At 45.5% G+C, this 17,140-nt stretch overlaps 1 protein-coding gene across 1 annotated transcript in view; it reads left to right on the forward strand.

Moving 5' to 3' along the window:
• The window catches only part of SYNE2 (spectrin repeat containing nuclear envelope protein 2), a 333,613-nt gene that overhangs the window by 144,060 nt on the left and 172,413 nt on the right, over positions 1 to 17,140 (forward strand). The window contains exons 46-47 of the mRNA XM_084836884.1: positions 5,335 to 5,493; positions 8,272 to 8,540. Coding sequence (XP_084693010.1) covers positions 5,335 to 5,493; positions 8,272 to 8,540 — 428 coding nt within the window. The remainder of the gene's footprint in view (positions 1 to 5,334; positions 5,494 to 8,271; positions 8,541 to 17,140) is intronic.

Genomic DNA, 17,140 nt, shown 5'->3' on the forward strand with positions numbered 1-17,140 from the left:
TTGTCCTTTATCTTGCCCGTCTTTACACAAAACGTTCCCTTGATCTCTCCGATTTTCTTGAAAAGATCTCTAGTCTTTCCCATTCTATTGTTTTCCTCGATTTCTTTGCATTGTTCATTTAAGAAGGCCTTTTTGTCTCTCCTTGCTATCCTCTGGACCTCTGCATTCAGTTGGATATATCTTCCCCTTTCTCCCTTCCTTTTCGCTTCCCTTCTTTCCTCAGCTACTTGTAAAGCCTCATCAGACAGCCACTTTGCTTTCTTGCATTTCTTTTTCTTTGGGATGGATTGAGTTGCTGCTTCCTGAACAATGTTCCGGACCTCCGTCCATAGTTCCTCAGGCACTCTGTCTATCAGGTCTAATCCCTTAAATTATTCCTCACCTCCACTGTATATTCATAAGGGATATGATTGAGGTCATACCTGAATGGTTTAGTGGTTTTCCCTACGTTCTTCAATTTAAGCCAAAATTTTGCAACAAGAAGCTCATGATCTGAGCCACAGTCAGCTCCAGGTCTTGTTTTCACTGACTGTATGGAGCTTCTCCATCTTTGGCTACAAAGGACATAATCAATCTGATTTCGATATTGACCATCTGGTGATGTCCATGTGTAGAGTCGCCTCTTGTGCTGTTGGAAAAGAGTGTTTGCAATGATCAGCGTGTTCTCTTGGCAAAACTCTATTAGCCTTTGTCCTGCTTCATTTTGTACACCAAGGCCATGCTTGCCTGTTACCCCAGTGATTTCTTGACTTCCTACTTTAGCATTCCAATCCCCTATGATGAAAAGGACATCTTTTTTTGGTGTTAGTTCTAGAAGGTGTTGTAGGTCTTCATAGAACCGATCAACCTCAGCTTCTTCGGCCTCAGTGGCTGGGGCATAGACTTGAATTACTGTGATGTTGAATGGTTTGCCTTGGATTCATACTGAGATCATTCTGTCGTTTTTGAGATTGTACCCCAGTGCTGCTTTTCCCACCCTTTTATTGACTATTAGTGCTTCTCCATTTCTTCTAAGGGATTCTTGCCCACAGTAGTAGATATGATGGTCACCTGAATTAAATTCGCCCATGCCTGCCCATTTGAGTTCGCTGATTCCCAAGATGTTGATGTTCAGTCTTGCCATCTCATGTTTGACCACCTCCAGCTTGCCTTGATTCACTGATCTGACATTCCAGGTTCCTAAACAATATTGTTCTTTACAGCATCGGACTTTCTTTTCACCACCAGACACATCCACAGCTGAGTGTCCTTTCGGCTTTGGCCCAGCCACTTCACTCTTTCTGGCGCTACTTGGAAATTCCCTCTGCTCTTCCTCAGTAGTATATTGGACACCTTCCAACCTGAGGGGCTCATCTTCCGGCGTCATCTCTTTTAGCCTTGTGATACGTTCCATGGGGTTTTCTTGGCAAGAATACTGGAGTGGGTTGCCATTTCCTTCTCCAGTGGACCACATTTTGTCAGAACTCTCCACCATGACCTGTCCGTCTTGGGTGGCCCTGCATGGCATAGCTAATGGTTTCACAGAGTTACGCAAGTCCCTTCGCCACAACAAGGCAGTGATCCATGAAGGGGAAGAGCCATTTACATCAGCTCAATTTACTTGGAAGAAAGGCAGGACCACAGTGAAACAAATAAACATAAATGCTAAAATTGGGTGTTGCATATCCTGAAAAGTGAACCATGATGTCACAGCAGCTGTTATCACCCATATTCACACTGTTGCTCTCTTAGGCCCAGTTCAAATGTTACTGAAGCGGCATGGTTGTTGCTTCCGAGTGGCAGGTTCTCACGCTGCATTGGCAGTGCCTGCAGTGGTGGGATCACATATGGGGAGAACTATGTGATTTATTTATTTAATTTATTTATTGCATTTATATCCCGCCTTTTTTCCTCTCGCAAGGAACCCAAGGCAGCGTACATAATCCTCCTTCTCTCCATTTTATCCTCACAACAACAACCCTGTGAGGTGGGTTGGGCTGTGAGTCTGTGACTGGCCCAAAGTCACCCAGTGAGCTTCCATGGCCGAGTGGGGACTAGAACCCGGATCTCATGACTCCCAGTCCCACACTCTAGCCACTACACCACACCAGTGATGGGGTTACCGCCCAGTCCAGTGTGCCTGGGCAGGAGCAATGCAGGTGTGGGAAGTAACCATGTAATAGGCCTGATCCATGTGAACTCTCTACTCCTACAGTACCAGAGCAGTGTGGGTAGAGGTACATGGAACTGTCAAATTCAGGAAGCATTTGAACTGGGCCTCACAAATCCCATTGGAAACGTGGCTCATTCAAAAAAAGTTGGGTGCGGGGGAGAGGGAACTATGTGACAGTCCAAGGGACAGATTAGTTCCAGGCCACCCTAGAGGCCTAGATTCAGCTTAATCTGACTTGGGGTATCAAGACCACCATCTGCCTTGGATCCTCAGCTCCATAAGAGAAACAGGGGCACATTGGACGCCATGCTTCGGTTTTAGTTGACCTGGTGGTGTAGGGGTCCTTTATGCATCACTGTAGCTGTGTAGAAGTGCCTTTTCGGAGAGCAGCTCCTGCATGACAGGGAGAACGCTGAAGTGACCCAGCTACATTGCTAGAGACCAAACATATGTGTGTCCCAACCACATTATCAGGTTGGGACACACACGTTTGGGTTGGTTCCTGTCTGTGTGGGACCCACTCGGTATGCTGATGACATGCAGCGCTATCTCCCTGTGACATCTGAATCAGGAGAGGCTGTGCAAGTCCTGGATCACTGCCTAGACTCAGTAATGGGCTGGATGAGGGCCAATAAACTGAAGCTGAATCCTGGCAAGACGGAAGCGCTGTGGGTAAGTGGTTCCCGGATCTGGGATATAGGCTCATTGCCTCTTCTGAACGGGGTCGCACTCCCTCTGAAAGATCAGGTTCATAGTCTGGGGGTACTCAGACATCCATCACTGTTACTGGAGGCCCAAGTGGTCACGGCGGCTTGGACTGCCTTTTACCAGCTTCAGCTGGTTCACCAGCTACGGCCTCTCCCGGACAGGGATAGCTTGGCCACAGTGGTACAGGGGCTAGTAACCTCAAGACTGGATTACTGCTATGCACTCTGTGTGGGGCTGCCCTTGAGGCTGGTCCAGAAGATGGAGATAGTGCAGAATGCAGCAGCTCGGCTGTTGTTGGGAGCTGCCCCTTTTCAGCGTGTAACTCCTCTGAGGGAACTGCTCTGGCTGCCTATTCGCTACTGGGCCAGGTTTAAGGTATTAGTGCTAGTGTACAAAGCCCTAAACTACTTGGGACTAGGACACCTGAGAGTGCACCTTCTGCCTTACCCACCTGCCCGGTCACTGAGGTCATCGGAGGGCAAGCTCCTGGTGGTTCCACATGGACCTATGGTCCGACTGGAGTCCACCCGGAGAAGAGCCTTCAGTGTGGTGGCTCCCTTCCTGTGGAACTCTCTGCCTCTGGAGGTCAGGCAGGCGCCAACACTGGGTTGTTTTTGGTACCTCCTGGAAACAACTCTTTTCCAGGAAGCCTTCCTTGGTGACTCAGCCTCGGTTTTATTGGCGCTCTGTTTTTTAAAGAATAATTTTAATATCATGTTTCATTCTTTTTATCTTTTGTTCATTTTAACTCTTGTTGCTCACTGCTCTGGAATCTGTTTAGATGTGGAGCAGTATACAAATGTTTTAAATAAATAAAAGTGGCTCAAATGTGGTCAGGATAATGTTTGAGGAGAGTTAACAGAAGTCCAAACAGGTCATAGAATCATAGAATAGTAGGGTTGGAAGGGGCCTACAAGGCCATCAAGTCCAACCCCCTGCTCAATGCAGGAATCCAAGTCAGAGCAGGTCTTCGTGGGCTTGGCATCCCAAGCATCTTTCCACAGCTTTAGAGCTTGGACCCTTTTTTTGCAGTGTGACAGCCCCACGTCTTCAGTCAGAACCAGCTATTCTGCTGTCATGAGCTGAGAGTTTAGCATCACCACCCTCCCATCACTTCCAGATTTGATGCTGAGCATATTTACCCGCGTACAAATCTCCATCAAACACACACTTTGATAATGTGCTTTTTCCCCCTCAAGGCCAATGTGTTGTCTCAGCATTCGGGTAGGCAAAGGAATACCCAGCTCCAGTTTGATATTCACTTCTCTTTTGGCCTTCTGTACGTTTTTGGGCGCCTAAAGCATCCCTGCCCCATCCTCTGAAGTCTTGGTAGAAAAGAGGGAAAGTGGGAAGTCCTGACTTCAGAATATAGCTCCATTCTTGGATATGGCTTCATTGAAGCTGTGGTCTTTAGCAACCATTCCTCAAAGTGTCACCTGTGTAGTATTAAATGCCATTAAGATCCTGCTTTTTTAAATGTAATTAATTCATACATTAATGGGAAGACCAATACATTAACAACCATTAGCAGATTGCCAAATGTTAGTCTTTAGCTCTGCAGGTTTATTGTAACGGCTTACTGGACTGTGTAAACAAGCACTTAATTTAGTTTATTTGTTCCTTTCTTTGGTTTTACAACCTGTTTAGATAGAATTTCCCACTTAGTCTTTTAACAGCTGGCTGTGCTTTTATGCTTTTTTCCATTTTACAACTCTGTGGGGCCTCTCAAGAGTGAGCCTGATGTATCTGCTCAAATTGATAAAAAGTGCTGTAATTACATGATCAGGGAGGATGGACGTCTGGTGTGGATACATTCAATTTTGCATTCAAATGGAAATATACTCCTGTCTTACTTCATCTTTTTTTTCCTTCTTAATAACCTTTTGTTGTGGCTGGTAGCTGGAAATGGCATTTCACATATTTCATAAATGTTCTTCGTTGTCTGAGATATTTAGGGTGCAGGCCTATATGCACTTACTCAGTAGTAAGCCCCATTTAACTCCATGGGTCTTCTTAGTAAACCATACACAGAAATGCTGGATGATGATGAAGATGCCATCTTTCCAACAAGATGTCCAAGGCGGCATACAAAATTTGCAATAAAAATACATTCGAAATGTTAGTTGACATTAGCTATTGGGCAGATTGGAAATGTAATAAATAAAATAATAAAATGAAATAAATAAATGTAACAAGGGCAGTGTAAAACCACAGCAGTAACAGATAAACAGCAGCAAATTGAGACAGAAATCAGCTACTTCATTAACAAAGAGGTTTGGTGAATACTTGGTGTTCATGTAGCATTTTAGAGAGATCAAAGTATTTTGCATACGTTATCAGTGTAATTTCATTTTTTTTTTAAATTAACTTCTGGATGAATTACATAGGCATAATCACTTGTTCCACGGTTTGAGGAGAAACGTCAGCCAAGTCACAGTAGTCTATTTGTTGAGATGACCTGTTTGTGTTTTCAGGGCTCGGAGGTGGAAATAATTTCTCAGAGGGGTCTTCTTCAGTCTGAAGACCAAGCTATTGCAGACTATGCTGAGATGGAAAAAAAGATCAAAGAGGTGAAAATCCGGGCTGCAGAGTTAGATATTGTGTTGGTGAATGATCAACTGAGAGAGATAGAGGTATGGAAACAAACTATCTAAGCCATGCATCCTATTTTGCTGTTTTGTATATTTAATTTAGCGGCTCAGACGTCTGCTGCAGGACTTTCCAACCTTCTTTTAGTGTGCTTTGGTGGATATACAGTTAGATGAAGAACCAACTCCTGGGTTTGTTGCCTGATGTAGGGGCAGGTACAGATGTAACATTAAATTAGGAGTTCCCATTGGTTTTTCTCCTACAGGATGAGCCCAGTTTTCTCCCAGCTTTGCCATGTAAAAGACAGACATATATACCAGCAAATCGAATTATGGTTCATTTGTCTGTCTTGTCCTGATTCCGCTGCCACATTTTAGTCTATTAATTTAAACGTTCATTTGTTATACTTTTTAAAAGAAAAAATGCAGTCCATTGTAAGAGCTGTAGAGAAGCTCCAGGAACAGGAATAGGTGGGTTTATGATGTCTCAGGTGCCAGGCAGTCAGCAGCTGGTTTCTGCTGCAAACTCACATAACCAATTTTTTTTTCCCCTGAACTCAAACTGGTTCATTTGAACGGAACACAGAGTCTGTGCTTCTATAGCAGCCCTGCCACTCAAGTGATATTACATTTGAATGCAACCTAAGGATGTCTTGTCATGGTTTGTGATCCACAGCTTCCTTTCTTAATGCAAATATTGCTCGATAGTAGATGAAAATGCGTGAATGCAACCTATGGTAACTTGTTTCTAGTGTGATCTGCACTATACAAGGTCCTAATGCCCGCTGAATTCCAAAGGGTTGTGTCCAACAATGTCATTTTGCTAGTGGAAGCAATTCTGTCAGCGGAACCGGGAGGGAGGTGATTCTGCCTCTCCCAGTGCACTCCTAAAATCTGCCCCAGAGGGCTGGGAAACCTTATGGGGCAGATTTTTGAGTGATGCAGATTTTCAAGAGGCTTCAGGGGGGAGGAGAGAGAGAAAAAGGCTTCTGCCAGTACACTTTTGGATTTAACCCATATGGTTTGTTCTGTATCCGTTTATATGAGGATCTCTCTTGCTCTCTCTTATGAAACTATAGTGCATTCACATTTGGAATACAGTTCTGGTCACCTCTTCTCTGCTGAAGAGAAGGAAAGAAAAGAAGAAACAAAATGTTCTAGGGGCTTGAACATCTTTCCTATAGGGACAGGACATTATTTTTGGGGGCTTTTTAGTTTAGGGACATGACTAAGGGAGGATATGTTAGAGCAGCCTTCCCTAACCTGGATTCCTCTAGATGTTTAGGCCTCCACCTCCTATCCAGCATGGGTCAGGGATGATGGGAGCTATAGTCCAAAGATACGGAGGGACCCAGGTTGGGGAAGGCTGGGGTAGAGGTTTATGAAACTATGAATGGGATGCTGAGAGTAGATATAGTGAGAGTAGATACAGTGAGGCAGTATGCCTATGTACCCCAGTTGCTGGGGAACATGGGTAGGAGGGTGCTGTTGCACTCATGCCCTGCTTGTGGTTTCCTGGTTGGAAGCTGGTTGGCCACTGTGTGAACAGAATGCTGGAGATGGGCCTTGGTCTCATCCAGAAGGGCTCTTCTTGTGTTCTTAGATCTCTCTCTCTCTCTCTCTCTCTCTCTCTCTCTCTCTCTGTGTGTGTCTCTCTCTCATGAGAACTCAGGGTTACCAAATGGATTTGATTGGCAGTAGATTCGGGGCAGATAAGGGACGTCCTCCTTCACACAATGCATAATTAATGTATGGGAGTTGCTGTCACAGGATGTGGCGATAGCCATTAGCTTAAATGCTTGGAGAATGAGTTCCTCCATGGCTGTTAGCCTCCATTGTGAAGTGTGAAGCCTCCATTTCTAGAAGCAGTATACCTTAATGACAAGATACTGGAGACAAACAGCCAGGCAGGGCTACTGCTGCCTTCGCATCCTACTTGTGGACTTCCAGGCACTCTCTGGCGGGTCGTGGCTGGAAACAAAGGGCTGGGTTAAGAACGTAAGAAGAGCTGTGCTCCATCAGACTAAGGGCTTCTCTAGTCTGGCATTCTGTTCCCACACTGGCCACCCAGGTGCCTTGGGAAGCCCAGAGTGTCAGGAGCGCCCTTGCTGCCTTCTGAAATCCTCAAGTAGCTGGAATCAACACGCAGACAATAGGGCTCTTTTCCAAGGCTTTATTTCCATTCAACCTAATGATGCTTACAGATGCTAATTGCATGAGCCTAATGAGGGAAACTTAAGAGAGCTGCCTACTAGGGGTTTCTAGCCTTAGTGAATCAGATGATCTCCGTTTGGAGGGTAAAGGTGGGTAGCCTCTGAACTTAAGGGCTAGGAGGTGAAAGTCCATCCCTTTCCCGTGGGGCATCGGGGCGCAGCTGTTGACGTTGCGCCAAGTGGGCTGAGTGCCTCCTCTCGGCGCCCTCCATCTCCCGCTTGTCCCTGCACCAGCGCCTAGCGTCCCGAAGCTCCAGTTGTCCCTCTCTGTGCCTGCCAGGGTCGCTTCCACTCTCAGGAATGTGTACTGGTAGGGGCTCTCCCCCCGGCTGCGCCTCTGAACAGCACGCGGGTTCCTCACCCACGGTTTCTATCTCTTCCTCAGAATCAGAACTGCTTTGGGGCTCTGTGGGTTCCGATCCAACCCTGACATAGAGGTCGGACATGAACGCAACAGTACCCTCCCACTCGTGTCCCCCAGCAATGAGTATACAGCCCCAGTGGACCTTTGTTCTGATCCACAAGGACTTTTCTTACATTCTTAAATAATAAAGCAACAACAACAGTGATATTCTTTTTAAAAACATACCTGCCTTGCTTTCTGTTGTAGAATTTGAGTACGCAGCTGGAAAAGTGCAAAGCCAAAGCTTCTTTGTTGAGGCAAGGAGAATGCCTGGCTGCTGCAGAAAGAAGCAAACCGGGTCTGTCCGACCACCACAGCATGGCTTCTTCTAGCTGGGACAAACTGCTGATAGATTTAGGCGCTGTCAAAGAGGCCAAGCAGGCCCAGTTGCATTTAGTGAATAACTACCAAGAATGCCTCGCTGCTGTCCAAACCGCAATGAAACGTTTATCAGCAGAAAAGGAAAACATAAAAACGTGAGTACATGGGTCAGGTTTATACAGCAGCTGGACTAAGATACCTGATATAATTCACTTGAATAGAGTTGTGCCAAATTTGCAACGTGGGCGCCCCTAAGAAGAACCTTCCCTGCATCCTTTTATGAATTTGTTTTTTAAGCTGTCGCATCTTAGGGGCTTGGGGTTGGGTACTATGCTAAAATGACAAAAAACCCTTTCAGTGGGCTTGCTTTTTAAACCCCCCTCTGTCAGGCACACGGCGCCAAGGGATGGGGCCGTAGCTCGGCAAGAGAGGACACGTGTTGCACGCGGAAGGTCCCACGTTTAATCCGGGTAGCAGTTGATGGGAAAGACCTCTGCCTGAGGCAGTCAGACCTGTAGGGAGGCTGTCAGCAAGCAGGCTGGAGTCTGGGTAATCTGGCAGTGTGGAGGGCTCACCTGTAGCCTTACCCAGAATGAAGAAGTGCAGAAGATCTGGGAGCGTTCTATGAGACGGTGGCATTGGATTGGCTCTCTGGGGCCACATGATTCCCAGGACCAGGAATATTCTGGACTGTGGTGATAATGTCCTAGCTTGGGCTGCATTCATAGAAGCACAGCTTCCAAATCCCGGGAGGGACTAGTTCCCCTCTACTCAGCACTGGTTAGGCCTCATCTGGAGTACTGTGGCCAGTTCTGGGTACTGCACTTTAAGAAGGATGCAGACAAGCTGAGGAGGGTTCAGAGGAGGGCAATGAAGATGATCAGGGGACTGTAAACAAAGCCCTATGAGGAGAGACTGAAAGAACTTAATCTTAAGGAGCGCCTCCAGCAACACCAGACAGGCCGCTTAACAAGATCAGCCTCGGATGGCCTTCTCTCTGTCCCATCAGCCAGGACAGCTAGACTGGTGGGGACGAGGGAGAGGGCCTTTTCTGTGTTGGCCCCCACTCTGTGGAACTCCCTCCCTAAGGAACTCCGTCATGCCCCCTCTTTAATGAGCTTCCGCCGTGCATTAAAAATGTGGTTGTTCAGGCAGGCATTTGGGGTGGGTTAGGGTATTTTAGAAAATGTTTTTACTGTAGAATTTTATTATTTTAAACTGTTTTATTATATGTTGTACATCGCCCAGCGTGGCTGGGTGACCAGCCAGATGGGCGATTAATAAATTTAATAAATAAAATAATAAATAATAACTGGGCATGTTTAGCCTTGAGAAGAGAAGACTGAGCGGAGATACAATTGCACTCTTCAAGTCCTTGAAAGGCTGTCACAGGGAGGAAGGCCAGGATCTCGATTACCCCAGAGTACAGGACACGGAAGAATGGGCTCAAGTGACAGGAAGCCAGATTCCGGCTGAACATCAGGAAAAACTTCCTGACTGTTAGAGCAATACGACAATTGGGCTCTCCCATGCTGGAGGCATTCAAGACGAGGCTGGACAGCCATCTGTCAGGGATGCTCTGACTTGGATTCCTGCATTGAGCAGGGGGTTGGACTCGGTGGTCTCATAGGCCCCTTCCAACCCTACTATTCTATCATTCTATGCTCCTATGAACTGGCTGCAGTTCCCTTCTCCAACCAGCAGCCCTGGTGGCACAAGGAACAGGGTTGAAAAGCCAGGTGGATGGGATAGCAGATCAGGAGGGGGAAAGGATTCTCAACTGTGTACAAGAATGAAGATGCATTGTATAAGGCAGCCTCCTATAATCCTTGTTGTTGTTGTTCAGTTGTTCAGTCGTGTCCGACTCTTTGTGACCCCATGGACCATAGCACACCAGGCCTTCCTGTCCTGCGCTCTCTCCCGGAGTGTGCTCAAGTTCATATTTTTTATGGTTTTAATGTTCTATATATTTTAAATTGTTTTATTGTGTGTTGTTTGGTTTTAGTTTTTGTGAACCGCCCAGACAGCTTCGGCTATTGGGCGGTATAGAAATGAAATAAATAAATAAATAAATAAATATATATTCATTGCATCGGTGATGCTATCTAGCCATCTCATCCTCTGTCATCCCCTTCTCCTTTTGCCTTCAGTCTTTCCCAGCATCAGGGTCTTTTCCAGAGAGTTTTCTCTTCGCATTAGGTGGCCAAAATATTTGAGCTTCAGCTTCAGTATCTGTCCTTCCAATGAGCACTCAGGGTTGATTTCCTTTAGGATTGACGGATTTGACCTCCTTGCAGTCCAGGGGACTCGTAAGAGTCTTCTCCAGCACCACAGTTCGAAAGCATCAATTCTTCGGCGCTCAGCCTTCCTTATAGTCCAGCTCTCACAGACATACGTTACTACTGGGAAAACCATAGCTTTGATTAGACGGACCTTTGTCGGCAAGGTGATGTCTCTGCTTCTTACTATGTTGTCTAGGTTTGCCATAGCTTTCCTCCCAGGGAGCAAGCATCTTTTAATTTCATGGCTACAGTCACCGTCTGCGGTGATCTTGGAGCCCAAGAAAGTAAAATCTGTCACTGCTTCCATTTCTTCCCCTTCTATATGCCAGGAAGTGATGGGGCCAGATGCCACGATTTTAGTTTTTTTAATGTTGAGTTTCAAACCAGCTTTTGCACTCTCCTCTTTCACCCTCAACAAGAGGCTCTTGAGATCCTCTTCTCTTTCTGCCATTAGGGTGGTATCGTCTGCATATTGGAGGTTGTTGATAATTCTCCCAGCAATCTTAATTCCGACCTGTGATTCATCCAACCCGGCGTTTCTCATGATGTACTCTGCATATAAGTTAAATAAGCAGGGTGACAATATGCAGCCTTGTCATACTCCTTTCCCAATTTTGAACCACTCGGTTGTTCCATGTCTGGTTCTTACTGTTGCTTCTTGACCCTCGTACAGGTTTCTCAGGAGACAGGTAAGGTGGTCTGGTACTCCCATCACTTTAAGAATTTGCCACATTTTGTTGTGATCCACACAATCAAAGGCTTTAGTGTAGTCAATGAAGCAGAAATAGACGTTTTTCTGGAATTCTCTCGCTTTCTCCATGATCCAGCGAACATTGGCGATTTGATCTCTAGTTCCTCTGCCTCTTCGAAACCCAGCTTGTATTTCCGGTACTTCTCGGTTCGCATACTGCTGAAGCCTAGCTTGTAGGATTTTGAGCATCACCTTGCTGGCATGTGAAATGAGCGCAATTGTGCGGTAGTTTGAACACTCTTTGGCATTGCCCTTCTTTGGAATTGGAATGTAAACTGACCTTTTCCAGTCTTGCGGCCATTGTTGAGTGTTCCAAATTTGTTGGCATATTGAATGCAGCACTTTAACAGCATCATCTTTTAGGATTTTAAGTAGCTCAGCTGGAATACTGTCATCTCCACTAGCTTTGTTGTTACTAATGCTTCCTAAGGCCCACTTGACTTCACTCTCTAGGATGTCCGGCTCAAGTTCAGTGACCGCACTATCCTGGCTATCAGGGACATTCAGATCTTTCCTGTATAGTTCTTCTGTGTATTCTTGCCACCTCTTCTTAATCTCATCTGCTTCTGTTAGGTCCCTGCCTTCTTTGTCCTTTATCATGCCCGTCTTTGCACAAAACGTTCCCTTAAGATCTCCAATTTTCTTGAAGAGATCTCTAGTCTTTCCCATTCTGTTGTTTTCCTCGATTTCTTTGCATTGTTCATTTAAGAAGGCCTTCTTGTCTCTCCTTGCTATTCTCTGGAACTCTGCATTCAGTTGGATATATCTTCCCCTTTCTCCTTTGCTTTTCACTTCCCTTCTTTCCTCAGCTACTTGTAAAGCCTCATCAGACAGCCACTTGGCTTTCTTGTATTTCTTTTTCTTTGGGATGGATTGAGTTGCTGCCTCCTGAACAATGTTCCGGACCTCCGTCCATAGTTCCTCAGGCACTCTGTCTATCAGGTCTAATCCCTGAAATCTATTTGTCACCTCCACTGTATATTCATAAGGGATATGATTGAGGTCATACCTGAATGGTTTAGTGGTTTTCCCTACGTTCTTCAATTTAAGCTGAAATTTTGCAACAAGAAGCTCATGATCTGAGCCACAGTCAGCTCCAGATCTTGTTTTTACTGACTGTATAGAGCTTCTCCATCTTTGACTGCAAAGGACATAATCAATCTGATTTCGATATTGACCATCTGGTGATGTCCATGTGTAGAGTCGCCTCTTGTGCTGTTGGAAAAGAGTGTTTGCTATGATCAGCGTGTTCTCTTGGCAAAACTCTATTAGCTTTTGTCCTGCTTCATTTTGTACACCAAGGCCATGCCTGCCTGTTGTCCCGGTGATTTCTTGACTTCCTACTTTAGCATTCCAATCCCCTATGATGAAGAGGACATCTTTTTTTGGTGTTAGTTCTAGAAGGTGTTGTAGGTCTTCATAGAACCGATCAACCTCAGCTTCTTCGGCATCAGTGGTTGGGGCATAGACTTGAATTACTGTGATGTTGACTGGTTTGCCTTGGATTCGTGCTGAGATCATTCTATCATTTTTAAGATTGTACCCCAGTACTGCTTTTCCCACCCTTTTGTTGACTATGAGTGCTACTCCATTTCTTCTAAGGGATTCTTGCCCACAGTAGTAGATATGTTGGTCACCTGAATTAAATTCGCCCATGCCTGTCCATTTTAGTTTGCTGATTCCCAAGATGTCGATGTTCAATCTTGCCATCTCATGTTTGACCACCTCTAGCTTACCTTGATTCATTGATCTGACATTCCAGGTTCCTAAACAATATTGTTCTTTACAGCATCGGATGTTCTTTTCACCACCAGACACATCCACAGCTGAGTGTCCTTTCGGCTTTGGCCCAGCCGCTTCACTCTTTCTGGCGCTACTTGGAAATACCCTCTGCTCTTCCCCAGTAGTATATTGGACACCTTCTGACCTGAGGGGCTCATCTTCCGGCATCATCTCTTTTAGCCTTGTGATACGTTCCATGGGGTTTTCTTGGCAAGAATACTGGAGTGGGTTGCCATTTCCTTCTCCAGTGGACCACATTTTGTCAGAACTCTCTGCCATGACCTGTCTGTCTTGGGTGGCCCTGCACAGCATAGCTTATGGCTTCACAGAGTTACGCAAGCCCCTTCGCCACAACAAGGCAGTGATCCATGAAGGGGCCTATAATCCTTACTTCCATGTAAACCTCCCCAGTCATCCTGGATCACACGGGGAAGTGTATGTTATGATAAAACATCCATTTTAGGTTGTCAGACAGCCTCTGCTTAAAACCCACGAACAAAGGCGAAACAACAAAGCATTTTGTGGCACCTTTAAGACTTAACTCATTTATTATGGCTTAAGATTTTGTGGGCTGAAGTCCACTTCTTCAGAGGCACAGAAACTTACGCCATAATAAATGTGTTAGTCTTGAGGATTCCACAAGTCCCTTTCTTCTTGCTGCAACCCAGACTAAAATGGTTAGCCCTATGGAAATTCTAACAAAGAAGAGTCCAGCATCCTTCAAGCCATTCTGTTCTATTGCTGAACAGCTCGTACCCTAAAAAAAAAAAAATACGCTCAGTGCTCTCCTGCACCTGCATGTTGCAGTGGAGTATAAGTAGTGGTAAGTAATCTGTTTTTCAAGGACGTTTGTTTAGTATTATCAAAGAAGAACCCAATTACCTTCCAAGGAATCCAAGGAGTTCATGGAACACAGTTTGGAAACCAGCAATCTAAAGTGTTTTAGAAGACCTTGACTGGAAAAAAAAGATTTCCTCCATGAAGTGCAGCCTTAAAATAAATACATGGGAGGTGCACAGTATTTTATTTGAAGATCAAGTTGAACTCCCATGCCTGTTGGACATTTGCCTGGATTCTCTGTATTGACTTAATTTGCAGGAAAACAGATGCAAAGTATAGAGTCCATCATGAGGAATGCACTTAAAGTATTTAGTTGGTTTTGTAAACTGGCCATCACATTGATTGTAATGCTAGGACAAATTCCAAACATTTAAAGTTACTGATTGTCTATTAATTTAGCAATATAGACAGTTGAGTGACACAAAATGAACAGCCTGGATTTCTGGAGCGTATTTCTGTAATGATCACTTGACCCAAATGGATTAATTAATCCTAAATAAACTGAATGGTTAAATGTTTTCAAAGCTTTTATGTGCATCCAAAATTAGTATGAAATCGGGGGACTAGCACAGAACTCATTTATTGCTCTTGCAGCATATGTTTTTACATATGGTTGCTTCTAAATTGGCAAAAAGAGCAGCCTGCCAGGTTGCACTGAGCTTCCCTAATAGTTTTCTTATGAATGTGCATTGCTATGGAAGTTAAAACAGTGCAGCCTTGCCCAACTGGTTGCTGCATAGCCCGACTGAGGCTGTCTGGTCCGTGCAGCCCATAAGATGGAATGCAGTGGGCTGTCGCTCCTGGAAGCGATGCATAAAAACAGCCCTGCTGGATCAGACCAACTGGACCATCTAGTCCAGGCAGATGCCTCTGGGAAGCCCACAAATCAGACATGAGAGCAATAGCCATCTCCTGCTGTTCCTCCTCAGAGACTCCCCAGTATGCAGCGGCGTACTATCCCTGAACCTAGATGTTGCACTTAAGCCATCATGTAAACTTACTTATCCACATTGCTCTTCTCCCGTATTTATTTATTTATAGAGTTTTTCTCCTGCCCGTTAACTAAAAAGGTCCCAGGGTAGCTTACAAAGATAAGGAATAAGACCCTCGCTACCCCCGCAGGCTTACAAACCTTAAAACACATGACACGAAAGGAAAGGGGATTGGGAAGGAGGAGGAAAACAGCCAATTCAGGCACCAGATTCTTAGCTGCAAAGTTCCGCAGGTCATGGAGCTGGAAGGGCTGTTGCTTCCTCTTCCTCTGAAGTCCTCAGTGGTTGCAGTTAGTAGCAGGAGGGAGGGATGCTCTGAGCTGGAGCTGTATCCAGGCACGATGGAGGGGTGCCAGAGTGCTTTTTATTGTAATTGTTTTAGGGTGCAATTCTATGCCCTTTGAAGGAGCACTGTGATGTTGGAGCACTCTGGATATCCTGTGCTCTGTGGGCAGACGCTTGGCAGATCAGAAAGAGCGACAGAGGTGATTTTCACCTCTCCATCCTCCTTGTTGTTGCTTTTTCCTCAGGTCAGGTGTCTGATCCTGTCTAGAGAGGTCATGCTGCTGGGGGGGCGCAGACCAGGGCTGGAGTGGCCACAGGATACTGCAGATCCCAGCCCCTCCCCTTCCCATCCATCAAAACGTCCCCCTTTTCACCTCCCCAAAGTTGTTTTTGTGATCTGGGGAAGCAGCGGCCGTGGTTCTTTCCACAGCAGCTACAAGGGGGCAGGGAAGGGGGGGAATCAGAAACCAGAGCCCCCCTCTGAAGGTCATAGGAGTGTCTTCGGCCTTCTGAGGGGAATCCAAAAAATCCCATGGTCCCTGGGATGCTCTCCTAGGGACCATAGGTTTGCTCTGTTGCTGTTTTATTGGTCGATGCTGGACAGTTTTGTTGTGCTTTATGATTCCTGCCTTGGGATTATTTTATAATGAAAAGTGGCTAATAAACGTTTAAATACAGGAATAAAACATCAGGGATAGCCATTTCCTGCATGAATTTGTCTAATCCCCTTTAAATACTGTCTAAGATGGTGTCCACTGCCACATCCTGTGGCAGAGAATTCCATAGATCAGGTGTAGGCAACCCAGTATCCTCCAGATGTTTTACACTCTGACTCCCATCAGCCCTAGCCAGAATGGCCAGTGGTCAGGGATTATGGGAGTTGTAGTCCAAAACATCTGGAGGGCATATGTGCGATCTGAAGACGTATTTTCTTTTGTTGGCCTTAAATCTCTTGTCATAACCATGTACTATGTTTATACTATGAGAGAGAGAGAGAGAGAGAAGAACTTTCTCTACCCGCTTTCTTCACACCATGAATAATTTTATAAACCTCTGTTATAGCCTTCCCCAACCTGGCGCCCTCCTGATTTATTTATTTAAAGTATTTCTTGACCGTGTTTCAGGGCAGAAGCCCTCCTAAGGTGGCGTACAGCAATAAAACACATAAAACCGATACGATAATCTGAGCAATAAGAACACAATAAAAACAGCAATGATGACCAATAATAAAACCAGCAACACAACAGCAACTGAGGGTGCAACTCTGTGCATATCTAGACAGAAAAAAAGTCCTACGACTCACAGCATTCCGCAGCCAGCATGGCTCACTGGGGAATGCTTTGAGTTGTAGGCCTTTTTTCTGTTTAAACATCCATAGGATTTTGCCCTAAAGCAGCAGCAACAGCAGTCATACCAGAAGGCCAGAGTAAAATAATATGTTTTAAGGCCTTCTTAAAAACTTGCAATGATGGAGCATGGCTGATGTGTTGAATACGGGCCCCATCATTCCCAGCCAGCTGGGTTGTTCTTAAATTATGGAATCGTAGAATAGTAGGTTTGGAAAGGGCCTACAAGGCCATCGAGTCCAACCCCCTGCTCAATGCAGGAATCCAAGTCAGAGCATCCCTGACAGGTGGCTGTCCAGCCTCGTCTTGAAGGCCTCCAGTGTGGAAGAGCCCACCACCTCCCTAGGTCATTGGTTCCACTGTTGTATTGCTCTAACACTCAGGAAGTTTTTCCTGATGTTCAGCCGGAATCTGGCTTCCTGTCACTTGAGCCCATTCTTCTGTGTCCTGCACTCTGGGATGATGGAGAAGAGATCC

This window comes from Heloderma suspectum, chromosome 1, assembly GCF_057233095.1.
Source record: "Heloderma suspectum isolate Gila_16-S chromosome 1, 16-S_ref, whole genome shotgun sequence".
Lineage (NCBI taxonomy): Eukaryota > Metazoa > Chordata > Lepidosauria > Squamata > Helodermatidae > Heloderma > Heloderma suspectum.